This window comes from Symsagittifera roscoffensis, unplaced genomic scaffold (assembly GCF_963678635.1).
Source record: "Symsagittifera roscoffensis unplaced genomic scaffold, txSymRosc1.1 SCAFFOLD_617, whole genome shotgun sequence".
In the NCBI taxonomy this organism is placed as follows: Eukaryota; Metazoa; Xenacoelomorpha; order Acoela; family Convolutidae; genus Symsagittifera; species Symsagittifera roscoffensis.
The window spans coordinates 372-17632 of record NW_026971293.1 but is presented as its reverse complement, the minus strand read 5'-3'; the positions used below and the strand labels follow the sequence as shown (position 1 = coordinate 17632).

General features: G+C 34.4%; 1 protein-coding gene across 1 annotated transcript; it reads left to right on the top strand.

Annotated features, from left to right (window-relative positions):
- Positions 1-2897: 2897 nt before the first annotated feature.
- LOC134856301 (zonadhesin-like) lies at positions 2898-16207 on the top strand (the record flags this gene model as incomplete). Its single annotated transcript, XM_063872657.1, has 11 exons — positions 2898-3001; positions 3069-3126; positions 3776-3868; positions 5329-5526; positions 8040-8131; positions 8945-9083; positions 11753-11866; positions 12416-12578; positions 12727-13040; positions 14952-15219; positions 15988-16207. Coding segments are annotated over exons 1-11 (1686 nt in total), but the record flags the coding sequence as incomplete, so codon positions are not given.
- Between the last annotated feature and the right edge of the window lie 1054 nt (positions 16208-17261).

Below are 17261 nucleotides of genomic sequence, written 5' to 3'. Positions count from 1 at the left end.
CGAAGTATAATTAAGTTACCATTTAAAAAAATCGAAACGCCGGAGCTTTTACATTATAATGATAGAACATTTATATAATTTTTGGGTGGTTGTCTTTATTCACGCTAATCTTTCCAAACAGTTCCTTCGGAGCAGATAAGATAGCGTATCTAAATCAATCAATTGCGCAGAAAAGGTACTTATTTTGAGTACCCACCTATCATACCATTTGAAGAAACCGTATTTGATTAGATTTTGGCGTCTTTATTAAATTCATGTCGCTTTGTTTCCTTTGGTGGTTTCAGAGCTTATACAGGGATTTGAATTTGCTTTTTTGGCTTCTAAAATTACATGGACACATCTTTTTTGTATAAAGTTTTAGCATGCTTCGCAAGATTGTTTATTTGTGACATGTTTGGTTCCTGAATTACCTCAGTTTAGTTTTTGTCTAATGAAAATTTTTTTCCAATAATTTTTTGTTTTTTGGCTGTTTTTTTTCGGCCTACTGCATCTTTGTTGTTCCGACCATTGAAAGCAGACAAGAACTTTGACTTCGGATGTGCTTCTTTTTTGTATCCGCAAAATCAAATTCAAGAACTAATTAAATGAATTGGTTGTCGAGAAAAAACGTTTAAAATTTTTGCATTTCGAAGATTTTCCTTGTCCGGTATTTAGGTTATTGTAGATGTTAGAATAGTGCAAGAATTTTCGAAGCCTCATTTAGAGCCACAATTTTTGCTGTTAAGTTTAGTGGTTGTTTGAAAATACGTTTTTTTTTGAAGATGCAAAAGAAATAATTGAAAAAAGCTGGGAGTGTTTTTATTTAAAATTTCTCGGTATTAGTTGATAAGGTGGTTTTTACTAATTTAAATTTGTTCGCATTTTATTAGGGTTTTTCTTAAAAAATGCTTAAATCTCACGTGTTTGTGTGCTTTTTCCGGGATAATGTACAAAATAATTATTTTGATTTTTTGACAGTACTACTGTTCCTGTCTTCATTTTCCATTTGAGAGATGGTATGGTTAAGGAAATTGACTTTTAATCACAAGGTGTCAGCTGACATTTTTAAAATGATGAAAGCCATCTTCAAATCAGCATTTAAAGTTTTTAAACGAATCAATGAATTCTATTAGATAGTGTTCGCAATCTGGGAAATACAATTTTGTAGAAAGATTTTTTTTTTTTAATTTGACTGTTTATCTGAGATTATGGTCTTTTCAAATGATTTTTCAGCTATGGTTCTTAAGCTTGCTTCAAGACGGTGTGAATTGTCACTCAAGTTTTTGCTGCCTAGGTACGGCCAAAATTTATGTTTTGCAAAGGAGAGTTTTTCCATGTAGAAATAATGCTTTACGTCTTAGCCGTTATGATTAGTAAAGGTAGTGCAACCGGGTAGTAATTTTCCCCCCAATTTTTGCTTTTCTAATTTCTGCTACAATTTATGTTCGCTTAGCTAATATACATGCTAGAAACGAAAAGGTCTGGGGTTCGAGTCCGGCCAGGAGCTTTACTTTTTGGAACTTCTGAAAGTTTTCTGTTGGGAAAGTTATAGTTGTCGGTTTTTTGCTTTTGCTTCTTTGTCGGTTAGTTTCTACAGCAATGGATTTTTTCTCGTTCAAAATAATTAGAAAATTATTGTAAGTCATTTTGATTTAGTCCTATAATGAGGCGGTTAATTAAGTTCCAATAATTGTCGGCAAGTTTTCGTGGTGAAGAAGGCTGTATTAGGATTTTTTCTTCAATTTAGGAACTCGTTTTTTCACTCTGAGGCACAAGAAAGCTGTAAATGGAGCCGTGTGTTCTAAGCTAACCGAAATGATGATTTTGTCTGAAAGTTGAAAGTTTTTGAAAAAACTGGAACTTTGTAGTGGGTTTTGAAAAAGTCATTTGTTATTTTATTATGCTATGGTAGGTTAAAAAAAATTTAATTTTTCACAGACCTGAAAATCATCTGTAAAAAATTTTTAAAATTCAAATTTTTTGCTTAAATAAATAAAATCAGAGCATTCTGTATTGCTAGTACCTCTTCAAGCTTAATTGAAAGTTTTGATTTTTTATCGATGAGATATTATTTGAAGTTAACTTACTCGTAACATCAAATTCTCAAAATAGAGTTTTTGATTAGCAGAGTTTTTCGGAACTGCAAAGTTCTCATGATTTGTCTTTTAAGTGACATTTTGTACCGATAAGCATCTCTCTTTTCGAAAGATAAAGATAAATTTTCATTGTTCTCATTTTATGGAGATTATGAATCAAATCGGATTTGAATTTACCAATGACTGCTCCAGCTTAGCACCTTTTATATCAAAATCGAGAAATGTTTAATTGTTCTGCCCTTTTCTGAAAGTTTGACTGACACAAACGGTCCTAAATTTGTTATTCTTATCTGTATGCAATTTACGGTTCATAGTTGTAGTTTGATATAGTTTTCTCGGCAGTGCTTAATTCGCTCGGGAAGGGGTCAAAAATGATCGCAGTTCAACATTTTTGGCTAAAGCAGGCGTTTTACGGGATCTTAAAATTAGAAAATTAGCAGAGGGTCCCGCAAATTTGGATCTATTCTGATTAATATCTTGCCAAAATTGGGCACAAGTTTTTTTTGAACACCTAAATTGGCTTTAAATTACATTAATTTAATGCAAACCACATTTTTTTTGCGTTGCAAACAAAAAACTGTTTTTTTTTCTCTGAAACTTGGCTTTAAAATTTATAGAATAGAAGTTTACTGGGGTTCCGGAAGACCCTCTCTTTCAAAATTAGGAGGGAGCTGATGTTCTAGGGGGGAGGGGGGTGGGGGTTGATTCTATGGACAATAGAAAGTGAAAAGCTGACTTCTTACTCAGCCACATAATTAGATATGAAATCGTAAATTAACTGGGAAACGGTGTCGATTTTTATTAATTTTGACGGCTTGTCATGTTTTTCTTAGTTTGTTAAGAAATTCACTGAATCAATCCGCACTTTATTTTGGAATTAGCAGTTTCAACTTAAGGAAATGCTTAATACCCACTTTTTCGTTCTGGTAAGATCAAATTCTCAACAATAAAAGCTTTTCCGTTTATGTGAGTAATTTTAATATTTTATTTAAGACTGTCTTCATCGTGAATGCTTTGCAACAACAAAATCTACCCCTGGAGCGCATAAACGGTAGGTTTGAAACTTAGGCGTTTACAAAAAAAAATTTCTGGGGAAGGGGCGGCTTTTTGAAAAAAAAACAAGCAATTTTATTTAAGCTCGGGCAGTTCGAGTTTTTGACCCAGGCTTACTGCAATTTTTTTTCGCCACGAGAAGCGTTTTGGGCAAAAGTGATTATTTGTTGTTATTTATTGTTTGATTAATATATTTAGTTAACGGTTTTGCCTCGTGGCCTATAAATTTAGTTTACCGCCCCCGTATGATTTCAATATTCAGGTCAGACGAAGATAGTTAGATAATGAATTTTTGTTTCTTTCCAATTTTTGCCATTAATTGTCGCAGCGATTTCTTTTTCAATTCATACTCGTCAGTGAGCAGACTGAATGGTTTTAGATTATTCAGAAAAATGGATCATATCTTGCTAAGTTCAAACTGATTTTTCAAGGATAACCTGGTTGATAACCACAATATAAGGCATTTTCGCCAAAAGAGAAATGCTTTAAGTTGTTTGAGAAGTAATATAGTAGGCTTTGAACCGCTAAAATAGCCTGCAAAGTATTATTTCAGCGATTTGCCTGATTGATAGCCTCTCTGTCTGGGAACTAAATTGCCTGCTTACTGCTATATGTAACCCATTTTTAATTTCAATTTTGTCGGCTAGTGAAAATTGGACAAATCAAGAGCATCTCCAAATCTTCTCTGCTCGTTTCATGGACACTGAATGCACCCGAATCTCTCTTCTCAAATATTGTTGGTAAGTTCAATTAAAGCAAAGTTATTCAGAAATTAAGTCCAAGCCTTAGTTCTATCAACAAATTATTCTCGTAGGGTTAATCGAAAACTAGTCTATGGACGTGAAAAACTTAACATTACTTTCATTTCAAATTCAATATTTTTGAAGTTTTTTTTTAGCTCATAATCAAAATAATACAAACTCAAATAGGGTACGATACCTGATATTAATTTGTCGGAGATATGTGTGTGGGCAAAGCCCTGATTGTTCCGACTGCCCTTAATCCATATCGCTTAATTTTTGTGAAAAGAAAATTTTGAAAAATGAAGATCAAAGCTCAAGTATGAAATCTTGAGTCGTACGAACTTTATACGACCGATTAACTAGCCTCGATTAAGTTGGGAAATATTTTTTGTGCGGGATTTTTTGCCACGCATAAATAATTCGCGTTACGTTTTCTGCATTGTGAATAAAATTTGAAAAAACTGATCGGAGGGAAAAAATTTTGAAAATTGATTTCAATGAGGGTATCTCTTCAATGGGGTAAAAAAATTAATTGTCCAAAATTTCTATTTCGATCGCCGAAATTGAAAGAATAAAAAAAACCAACCCAAGTATAAGTATTCCGTTCTCTTCGAAAGTCGGAACAAAAAAGCGACGATTCGTAGAGAGCGACTATTTGCACCAAGCGACAATTAGTACCGACGAAAAACTTTGGTCAGAAACAATTCAAGTTCTCATGAAACTGCAAAAAATTATATAACACGTGATCTAGAAATCAGTAGTGTTTTGGTAATTTTTAAGGAATTCGACTAACGAGATTGGGTTTTTTTCATATTTTGCCAATTTATTCACACTCTCATGCTTGAATTGGAGCAGTTTTGTTCTCGGTCATGTTGTGCTCTTTTTGCATGAATTGAATATACTTATGGATGCTCGGATGAGCGCAATTCATTCCCAAGCTGAAATTTGAAAAGCTCTATGCCAGCCTTCTACTGATTTATTATTCCTCTGTCGGCCATCTATTGTCTCCTGCGAATTGTCGTTTTCGACCAATTGTCGCTTCACGGTGTGAGTGGGTGTTCGCCAACTGCACTGAAACTGCTTTCTATCAAGAATTTTTACTCATTGGTCCTTGATAAAAGGTCATGCCAAAACCGTTTAATTCTTAGGCAATTTGAAACAATTAAGGCAAAATGTATTACCAATTTTCTATAGCGCGTTGTATTGACGACTGCTTTGTCCAGCTCCGAAATGATTACGCTTGCGATTAACCAGCATTATCAAATGGGAACTTAAACCATTTTTTCAGGCAGTTATTTTGTTTCGAAGTCTTTAATACTGAGTTCTGATTGGCTGAAATATTCTACGAGCGCTCTTTCCTTCCTGTTTGAGAGACTCCCCGTCTAGTAGTCGGAATCTGAAGCAGGCATTCATGTTAATACTTTCAATTGTAACACTTCCGATTGGCTATTTTACAGGTTTTGAGTTGCAATATGACGACAAACCATTCTTCGACAACTCCAGTGTGAGAGAGGCCCTCTATGACTCATCTACTCGATCCAGGGTAGTCTCTAACTTGGTTGGGGACACTGTGTACGTGTTCCGAGTGAGACCCATTCTTTCGGTGCCTAGAAATGGAGACACGTGGAGTAATATGGTTGCTGCCGAAACAAAAGGTGAGATTTTTTCAAATTAACCTCTATTCCTGTCTGTTATAGAAAATACACTCAACCCACTCTTTTGAATCGGGTTGAATAGATCGGGTCGTCAATACCGATTATTTAATTTTTAAAAAGTGTTATAGCTTAGATTGTCTTGAAATTTAAAGTTTTCACTTCTTTTTATTACCCTTGCGACAAGCAAGGTTATTGGAATTAGGTACTAGACTTTTTTCCAGTAAATAAATTTGATCGCAGAATGCTTAAAATGGTAAATTTCAAAATTTCAAATTTTTGAAAATTCAAATAAAACTACCTTCATTTAGGAAGCAAATAAGTGTTATCCGTTTTTGGCAGTAATTATTATTTTTTCAACTTCTTCAATGTTTTAGGATTACTGGTTTTCGGCCTAGTTTTAGTCGAATCATTTTCCGTTTTTATAAAACTGGAAATAATGTTTTCTAGTACTGTTGTTTATCGGCTTACATTGTAAAGCATGAATTTTGTTTTGATTTTAAATACGTTTACAATGATTGAAAGTTATGTAATTTGTTATTTTACCAGGTTTGATTTTGTTTTTTTTTTAAATAGTTTTTCAGACTTTTTTATCAAAACGGTTTCTGCTTATGTTTCATCGGCTTAAACAACGTATACTGCATAACTTTAAGAGCCAAATATTCCTGTTGGACAAAATAAAGGATTATGAAAATGTATGGGATTTTTTGAATGTTTTTTTGAGAGGCTTTGGAAAATATTTTTTCACTTTTCGCTAAATATTTTCACAACTGCTTCACCGATTTTCAAAATTGGTTTCATCGAAATGGGCTTCTACATTGCGTAACTGCATAGTTCCCTAGCCTGTTTTTACCCTATTTTTTTCAACGGGCCTCGGAAATTTCAACGGGGCGAGTTTTTGACTCGTATTCTTTGAGTTTTTTCTCAGAGACTACTACGCCGAATGTCCTTGGGATTTTTTTTTCTATTTTCACTTTTCTTGAAAACTACCCTGCCATAACTCAGATGCAGAAATAAATCAAAATAACTGGCATTGGGAATTTTCCTTGTATAAGTGGCTCTGCGATTATAGGTTCAATAGAAACAGTAGCATGCTAGAAACTTCTCTGTAGAAGCAGCTATGCCATATTTTTTGTTCAAAAATTGTAATCAATTAGGAACAGTCAAGTTTTAGAGATTTCGATCGTTTTATTGAAATTTTTTTTCCTTTCTCAAACGCTACCCCGCCAATTGTGAGGTTAATGGTTCAATCAAAAGAACATAGTGTATAGATACTCCCTGCATCAACGGCTGCCCCCTAGTTTTTTGAAGAAAAGCAGATATGGTTTAGAATAAGTCCATTTTCCGAATTGTTAAATGTTTTCTGGAAATTTTTCGACTTTTTTCAAAACCATCCTGCCAAACCTGATATTGATATTGATATTGAGTTCAATAAAGTTAATGGAAAGTAGTGTCCGGAAAAAAGGTACGACTACTAGTTGATTTCAGTAGGAACGACTAAGAGTATGGTTTGAGACCAATTTTTTACGCTTGCGATCAGCTCAGTGTATTATTAAGAACCTTCTTTTTTTCTTACCTAAATCGCAAATAAAAGTGTTCATTATAGATGTTTTCTTATTTGGTGGTACTTTTGTTATAATATCACGATTTGTAGCATTGGAAATTTTGGCTCTTTTCCAGGTCCCCCTCTCAAATTCAATTTTGAAAAGCTTAACTAACGTTGTCATGAAAAGCTTAATTAATCGATGACTGTGAACAGATTTGTTCTTCATACTTTACATCGTAACTTAATGCATTTAGCCTTAATAACACAAAACACGAATATAAAACTCGATATTTTGAAAGGTGGGGGGGGGGGAGTGGAAAGGAGCCGAATATTCATATCATCTGTTTTCTGCTTTCTTGTGGCTAGTGTGTGAGACTCTTAATCTCTAGGTTGCTGGTTCGAATCTCAGAGGTAGCCGAATTTTTAATAGTTCGAGGCTTATTTCTAATTTTTCTTATTGCACTTTACAGAGCTGCTTTTTGTCGTGTTCTCGCAAGTATTTGCGAAGCGAAGCTCCGCCCCTTTGTGAAACTTTCAGTTTTTTAGTTCCAAATATTTTATGACAATTGTTTGTTTTCCGTTTAACAGGTGATTAACCAGATTTTTTCCCTTAGTTACGGCACGGTAATCGATTTTTTTTTCTAAATTTGTTTTCAACCTTTTTTTTTCAACTCAATTTTAGAAAAATCCTGTTCTCCCCTCTTTTTCTACTCACTTTATTCTAACGCAAGTATTGCGATGCTCCGCTTCAACTCTGTGTTTATTCAGTTCTTGCACGAAAGATATGAGCCTAAGTTATTGATTATTATTCAATTTAGTATGACTCTGTATTCAGCGGCCTGCTTTGCTGAAATAACTCTTGTATAAAACAACGAGCATCAAGATTCTGGATTGCTTTATTTTACTCTACTACAGAGGGCTTAAATAGTTCTTAATATATTGATGATTTGCATTGAATCACTGTTTCCAGGACCCGACGCCAAGCTGGCTCTTGTGATGACGTTCGGAATGGAAGTTCAAGCCATGAAGCAGGAACTGCTCATAAATCTGATCGTCGAAGTGGTAGATTATTGCATTTAAAAAAATTCATGCTTCGAAATATAGACAAAAAGACAAAATCAGCAAACTAATGATGATAATTTCAGATTGCCTCAGACACGTGTTTCTAAAAATTCGAGAATAAAAATCTTTCGTTTCATAAAAATGTCAATATCGATGTCTTTCCGGTTGTTTGAAATTCTGGTATTTGAAAAAGCTCCATTTGTACTGGAATTTTTCAAAGCCTAATGTAGTGTTGCAATCGAAATCTATTTTAAATTCTTTCGACTGTCATTTATTGGATTCGATCTGAATTATGTACTGAGTATCATGGGCGGATTTAGGTGGAGGGGGCGGACGCCCCTTGCCCTCAGGGATTCGGCCTCCTGCCGACCCAAGGGGTCCCCGTTTGTACTATTTTGAAAAATCCATTTTGGTGACGGACCCTAAAATTTTTCTTAAGGCGCCTTTGGCGCCAATATATACTACTTTTGAAGGGAGCGGCGCGCGCGCCAAAAAACGGCAATTTTTTCGTCAAAATTTTCCAAAAAGTGCCTAAAAACGCCTTTTTTAGCCTGTTTTTCAGCGGCGCTGAAAATTTGGCCAAAACACGAACTTTTCAGTGCTTTGGGAGAGCTCGAAAAATCAATTTGGTCGACCTAAAAAAAGGCCTAAAATTTCTATTTTTTTTTTTTGAAAATCCGACCCCCCCCTCGAGAAAATCCTAGATCCGCCCCTGCTGAGTATAGATAACAAACAGCAGTCATTAACATGTTCACCGGCATGAAACTCGCTGAACTTTGGAGGAATGTGGTATTATTTAATTGTCAAGTTTAGGTCAAATCAGCCCTGGAACCGGATCTGAGAGTCCAGTCGGTCCAAGTGCAAGACATCAAAAATGTCCTGGCCAGTTCCATTCCCTCTCTTGACTCTCCTCCAGTAGTCAAAGCGTACATTGAAGTCATCTACAAATCAGGGATCAATTTCACATTCCACAACCGTCATTGATGATATAATTTTCGATGATTTTTTCCTGCTCGACCACGGAATCACAGTTAATTGAAAAAGAAATTTCATTTAATATGAATAGTTTTTGGGAATGGTTAAACCAAACATATGTATGATCAATTTATATGAAAGAAAAAAAGATAGCCGGTTGTTGTACAAGTAGCACAGAATGTTCCGACTACACTGATAAAAGTATAGTTGACTCCCAAAATATAATCAAATATATCGAGTTATCAGTTAACTTTTTTTTCTTCATTTTTACCCAAAATTTCCCGGTTATTTTTTCGGGAAAAGGAGATTGAATTAGGTAAAACAATGCACAAATGAGTGATTATCAAAAGCTAAAATAACGTCAAAATTGAACTAGAAGGAAATTTTGTTGTTCACCTCCAATCAAATTCCTATCAGTCTCAATCTAATTTAGTCTCAAATTCTTTTTTTTTCAAAGTTCAGAACAGCTTTTCTCAACAGAGACAACTTCTTCCATTGTTTTTCCAAATCTGAATGACGTCGAGAATGGCTTAGCTGTGATAAGCATTGGCCAGGGTACTATTCAGCAACCAAATTCAACAACCCGGCAAAATTTTAATAACCCTCTGGTTACCCGGTCTGACTTTCATACACCAAAAATACTAGTCACCGGGTTGAACAAAACTTCTTGTCATACATTTCTCATAAATGAAAAATTTCCTTACATACAATTGCATACAATGCCATGCGTACAAAAATGCCATGCATTGTATGAAATCTCTATGATAAGCATTCTTCCATATATGAAAATTCTATTTAATTTCTGAACGCAAGTGACAAAGACCTTGGTTTACTTAAAGCACCAAACGTTGGACAATCTTGCACTTACAATGCATACAACACGACCCGAATTGTTTTAAAGCTGTCTTTCACATATGATTTAAAGAAAGTAACAAACTTTTAAATTGTGGCAAAAACTTTCAAAGATAATAATTTTCGAAGTTTGAGTTTTTAATTATTCATGGATTGATCTAGGCATACCTAAACATGCCATAAAAAATAAGTAGGCGTTTTGAACGTTTTTGAAATAAATTATCCAGAGAACCAAAAAAATCCAATTTTTGTGTATCCAGGACTACGTTATGGACACAAAATTAAATTTTGCATGCAAAAAAAGTTTTTGGAAATTGTTTGCTTGTGTAGCAAATTCGTTTTGCGGTTGAAAAAAATTTCAATTTCAAAAAAAACTTGAGAAAAATTTTTTGTATCACCATCAAACAAAATGTTAGTCATACAATTTCCATATATGGGAATTATATGATAAGTATTTTTTTTTCAAAAAACAAAAACCTCGATTTTTTCTCATCAGATTGTTTTATTTGAATCAAACAGTCACAGAAATTAATTTATATCTTTTTTCAACCATTTTTGGAATTTTATGATAAACAGTTTTCCATACACTAAGCAATTTTGCTGTATGGAGGACAACCCGGTCATACAATTCCACTACAAGGATGCTCTCTTTCTTATTATTTTGTTCTTTCATTTTTTTTATTAATCCGACAAAAGTTCAACATGTTTTAAGACTTGTCTCTAGATTCCAGAGACCTACAAACACAAAGTTATGCGACTATCTAGTGCACAGTTTGGCCTCATAGTGTACAGTTTGTCTATTCGCATGCTATGGGAAATGTATGACATGCATTTTTTGAGAATTCAAAAATTCACTCATTGATTCGGGTTGGCCAAAAATTGTAAGAAGCGCCAATTGAAAGAAATTGAACGATTAAAAGTTGATGAACGTAGTCAATTCTCTGACATATGTCGCGATTTTTTTTTTCAGGAAAAGTCTAGACGGTCAGGCTCAAATGTAATTTTTCGCGGTTTTACTTATGGTTTCTTTAAAGTTCAGTTCAGTTTTATATAAAAGAAAGGCAAACTCCACTATCGAACAGCAAAAATTTAAAAGTCGCGAAAAACGTTTTTGACCTCTAGTTTCGAAAGGGGAATTTAATTTTCATTTTTTCCAACGGAATCAAAAAATTATGTTGATCCAGTTTTCTCAAATTGGGTTAGTTTTATCAACAAAAGTTTCAAACTCAAAACTTTCTAGAAATTCAAAGAGCGTTAAGTCCATTTGTTTTTTCTTCGGTTGTTGAAATTTTTTTCAAAAAACGATTCAGTATTTTTTCTGTTTACTTGAGTTCATTGATTCATTTTCCAACTGTCTGTTCGCTATGTTTTTATGATATAATTGCTTCAGAGATAGTTTTTACTTCATGGCAATCTCAAATGCAGTTTTTCTATGAGAGTTTTAATTTCGTTCTAATATATGGGTCTCTATTATCCAGGGTTACAGTGTATTTGGTTAAAATGATAGAATTAAAGTAAGTCCGCAAAAAGCCCAATTTTTTTGTTTATGGAAAAGTGTTGGTCATACAATTCCATACAAAAAAGCTTGTCATACAATTCTCAAATGTGAAAAATGCTAGGCATTGAGATTTTATACAATTTTCAATTATATCGATTTATGGGAAATTGTATGAGAATTGAATAACTAGCATTTTTGTCAAATCGGGTAATAGTTACTTTCATTTTTTATTGCATAAAAAAATCCTTTTTTTTTCATTAATACTGGCCAAAACTTGAAATTGTTCCTTAAATCAGACTCACAACTAAGTCCGGATGATGTGGAGAAGAAAGTGAGAGAGACAACGGGCAGCCAGACGGCTATCAGGTCTCTCAAGGACGTCGATGTCTTCGTACAGCCAGATATATCTGGTTAGTAACAACCAACCTGTATCTTTATATTTGTACGTAAAAACGACCGGGTGCGGTGTTCGCATTTTTGCACCATAAATCGAATCATTATCAATGTGAAAAATATAATTGCCTAATATATTTGTATTTGAGGTTTTTAGGGTCATATCTTGATTTTTGTCGCTTTTTGCGTAGCTCTTGATGGGTTTGTGTTGTTTGTATCACGTTATTGGCATAACTATATATATATGCAGCTCTCGAAATAAAGATAAAAACCGCAAAAATTGTCAAAAGGAGTTCAGAACGTGCAGTGAAAATCTATCCGAATTAACCATTTAGCTACACTTTCCCCAACGTTCCCTTTTTTGTACAGAAACGTCAATTTTACATTGCATCCAATAGCTTAATGAAGTTGTAAAAAAGGAAAAGTGTGTTTGTAATTGCATAATACAGCCACCTGCCAATTTTTGTGAAAACTGGACCACGTTGACAAAAGTTAGAAAACAAAAAATGTTATATTAGGGGGGAGGGGCTGAAGGGACGGTAGAAGAGCATGCCAGTTTTGTTTAGTGTGCTCCGAACACAATCAGGAGTTCAAGGAATGCGGACCCAAATGTGTGGAAACTTGCACGGAAGACTGCTACTCTGCTCCAAATGGCTGTGTGCCTGGCTGTTTCTGCAATTCGGGCTATGTCTATGACTCCGAAAGGAAAACTTGTGTTCTAAAAGAAACGTGAGTTGTGAAAAACGAGAGATTGTGTTTTAAAAATGGCTCGATGCGTTGAAATAAAAAACTTATTTGAACTCATATCAAATATAATTTTAGAAAAAAAACGACGAATATGTCAAAATTAAAAAAAAAATCTTTTTTTTTTGTGCAGTTGCAACATCGCATGTGACGATCCGAACGAGCAATATATCGATTGTGGCCTCTCGTGTTTCGAGTCGTGTTCATCCTCTGTTCGTGGAAGTTGTCGTGGAAAGTGCACTGCAGGCTGCTTTTGCAAAGAGGGATTCGCACGCGTGAAGAACAAATGCGTCCCCTTGACATCCTGCCCGCTGTGCAATTTAGCCGAAAACAGAGTTTCCAAAGACTGTTCGGTTGAAAAGTTCTGCTTTTCGCAATTGGATCGGTTCGATAATTTGACCTGTGGCAGTGGCTGTTTTTGCATGGATGGATATCTTGATCATAATGGTTTGTAACTTGTAAAAAAAAAAAGACTTTTGTGAGTTTATATCTTAAGGTACCTCTAAATCCACTATTTATGATCGTTATAGGTGTTTTTTTTGTTTCCATGTACCAGATGGAACATGGAATATTAAAACTGGTTCTAGAAGAGTGATTGCATTATATAGGAACAGTCAATTTTAGTCACCATCTTCTTATAAGCTAATATGTTTTTTTTATCAGTAATTTGTAATTATCTCACAATAATTTGATTTTTTTTCTTTTAATTCTCATTTGCGTTTATGGTTCTTTAGAGACTCATCGGAATTTTGATCTTGTTGATTACCCTTGCAATAAACCAGGGCATTTCAATCGGAAACTAATTTTTTTCCGTAAATGATACTCTTCACAGGACACAACCATCTCCTGGACTTATTCATCTACTGGGCCTGTCTGTTGCAACAGACATACTTTGCTATGTTAGCATTTTTAATATAAGGCCGAATCAAAGTTTGCCTTTTATTTTGGCTGTATATTTAACAATTCGATATCTTAATTTTTGTCTTTTCATTGTCTTAATAGGCTTATTGTTTCGACCATTTGAAAAATGAGGAGGAACTTGGTATTTGGGTGTGTTTTAGTTTTTTTATCTTTTTTTTCTCGGAATCAGCTACCACCAATAATCATGGGAGAGAGTTGAGTGATATATCATATTAAAGACCTTACAGTTGTTTTTCAAATTACATTAAAATTAAAAAAAAATAATCCCAGTGTTGAGAAAAACCGGTTTGAAGTTTTTGGTATTTCGTCTTAGCTCGAGCGAATAAAGCGAGCGAGGAGGCTTACAATATCTTAATTTAGGTGATTAATAGCTTATCATAGCTTAAATTCAAGCTTAAAAACTTAGTTTTACAATAGTAACGTTAGTAGTTTTGAGCATTTTAGAGCCTTTTTGAATCAAAACTTCAAAAGTTCAAAAAACTGCAAAAAAATGTGAAATGTGAAAAAAACTACAAAAACTGTTTTTCAATATGCTTATTTTACTATGCCTTTTGAAATGCTGAGTCTCTAGTTTTTCTCTCAGCTCTTTTTTATCCCACCAAGACTAAAAAAAAAAGACACTAGTTTGAAAAAAAAACTTTTTTGTTGGATTTTTTTAAGACTATGGTTGGAAGATTCTGTGCTACTTGCACAGTAACCGGCTATCCTTGTTTTATATCAAGTTATGAGCCTCTTATTGCGTCGGTCGATGATCGAAAAAATTTCATGTGTGCGTATGTGTTTTTTAGGGAAAGGGAGACTTACATTTTTTAGTTAAGAACTTTTTTGATTTCGTTTTTGGTATGAAGGGTTTTTGCTATGGTTTTTTCGGCTTTGTTACTGTTAGATAAATATAAATTCAAATTCAATCAACGATAAAACACATCTTGCGTAGAGGAAACACAACTGCTTGTGATGGTAAATGCATTTTGTTCGAATCCGAACGCGACCTGTTTTTTTGCAAATTTGTTCGGTTTATCGTCCGTCTGTTTATTTTTCTCGCTTAGTTTCCGTAGCCCAATCTTTTTGAAGTTTCATTTTTATTCCAAGATGCTGTAACCTCCATGCTTGAGACGACAAAGCCCAGGAGTTTGATTCAGTCGAAACCCGTTTTCTTGCAAACTGAAAAATTTTGACTAGTTTGGATTATGGTATGCTTGCCTTTTTTTGTCGGTTTAGTTCGGCAAAAATAAATTTTTTGAGTGGTGCACGTATCTTTTTTCGAGTTTTTGTTGCAGTTTTCATTAATTTTGATTGACAAAAACAATTTTTTGAAGTTTTTTTTTCAATTTTTTTTATTATTCTTTTATTTGATTTTAATCACAGGCATTCAATTTTGCATCGCAAGTGGTGTTAAGCTCAGTTTCACAGCAGGCTGTGTTATCAACTTCATTTCAGGCAAGTGTATATCCGAAAGTGAATGTCGTAGCCTATGTCCCTCTAAGCCGAACATGCTTTTCGCCGAATGCGGGAACCTTCCGTGCGAGAAAACCTGCCAGGACAACCTTCAGAATCTGTGTCGCATCTCGAATGACCATGTCAGTAACTCGTTGTGTCGTGCTGGGTGTTATTGTCAAGATGGATATGTGAAGGATCTGAAAAGTCAGATGTGTGTCTTAAGGCAGGACTGTCCAGGTGATTGTGAGGATCCCAATCAACAATTCAGGTGAATGTTTCTCAGTGAATAATGCTTCGATTTGTTGGATATTGTTAACTTTTTCTCCCCTATGGTACCTAGTAACGAATCCCCCCTATTAAAAAAATGATCAGTTAAGCATATAAGAATTTTGCACCTTGTAACGATTTTCCTACCCCCTTTTGCAAGGGGGTGGGGGAATAGTTAACCAGAATCGATTTGTTTAATTTAAACATATTGAATGTTTAATTGTTGACAAAATCGGTGACTTTGTGCATTTTAGTTAACTGAGACAGAAAAATTGGCCTATATGAACAATCTCCCCCCTAAATAGGCCAATTGAAAAACTAAATGACAAATACAAGCCGTAAGGCCTGCATGTATTATACTCACATCCGATTGGCTGAAAATTATTACTTTCAATCAACCAAATGAGCAATCTCCCCCCTAAATTAAATTGGGGGAGGTGTGTTATTTTGGCCCGAATTTTTAAAAGTAAATTCAATTTTTGGTTGTTTTTTTTTTTGATTTTGTATGAGTCAAAAATGATTTCCGAGGTCAAAGTGAACATTTTTATGTCAATTAACTTCGTTCAGATTGGTTAACTGAAAAGGATAATGCCGAAAATGTTGCGTCAACTATAATATAGAGAAAACTAAGTAAATTAAAATGCTCTATACAACCTTGAAAATTTTGAACAAAACAAAAAAAAAATATGCGTGGCAAAAATTTTAATTTAATCATAAAGCGACTATCAAAAGCCTTCTTTTATGTTTGCCGATTGATGTGTCTTTTCAGACTTTGCGAAGACAATTGTGTGAAAAGATGTGATGGTGCCATTTCTTGTGTGTCCAACTCAACTTGCAGATTAGGCCAATGTGTGTGCAAACCGGGCTTTGTTTTGCCCACTAAAAATTCGGCCAATGAACCATTCGGCTCAAGTGCTCGTTGTGTCAGGGATTCAACGTGTGACCTGCGGAAAGCATTAACATGTCCGGATCGAAACTCTACTTACCAAGTTAGATTGAATTACAAAAGTATCCGGTTACTGAACAAGAAGCACTGTTAATTCATGATACTTTCGCAGGAATGCTTTAATTTTATTCCGAACTTTTAAAAAATTTTCTGAGTATTATAGTCGGAGTAAACCACTGCGTAAAAAATGGAGACCTTTCTTATTGGTTTACATTGTGTACAAAGATCTAGAAATGTTTTGCTCATTTAAGGAGGAACGTAAACAAATATTGAACAGTTCAAATATTTCCCAGACCAGATGTTGCCCCCCGTGGTGAGTGGGGACGCCGAATATTGACCGTAAACAAATTTTCTCACAAAAAAATTTATGAAATTTCACTTAATCAAAATTCGACAACAACAGAAGTTACCCCCGCGCTGGTGGGGACGCCGATAACCGCAAGCAAAATTTCAATAAGAGAAAATTTTTTCGTTTTCTGAAGCGTGAGAAATGTGTTTTTTAACAGATGGGGTAGGTTTCTTTAACAACAAAAAGATTTGAAAATCCTTCTCTCACTTTTTAGTTTTTGAAATCATTGCCTCTCAAAAATTGAGCTTTTGGTATTTATCAAGAAATAGTTTCATTCATTGAATCTTTTTGGTAAATACTTATTTTAAGAATAAGTTCTATTCATCCGTTTTTTTTTCATGTTTTCAGTATATTCTTTTCAAGGATTAGTTTTTTCTAGAAACTGTCCACTGTATCAGTGGTGAAAAAATCAAATCAATGAAAAATATACTTCTTGTTCTCTAACATCTTCAACGTAGGTTATAGCATTTTCAATCACATCACCTCTATAAGAATACGGTAAGAAAGCAAAATAAATACAGTAAAAGCCCACAAGTCTTGGTTTTGAGGTTTTGAGTCAGTCATGGCAGTAACATTTTGCCTGAACCGAGCGCTAACATTTTGATAAAGTGTCATTTGTTTTCCCATTGAATCGCCACAATAAAAATTTTCCTCTTTGTTTGTTGTTGTTGTTGTTGTGAATTTTCAGTAGGATACTGATGGGATGATATCCCCAGAGTTCTCAAAATTTTGTCCAGTTATTTCGGCA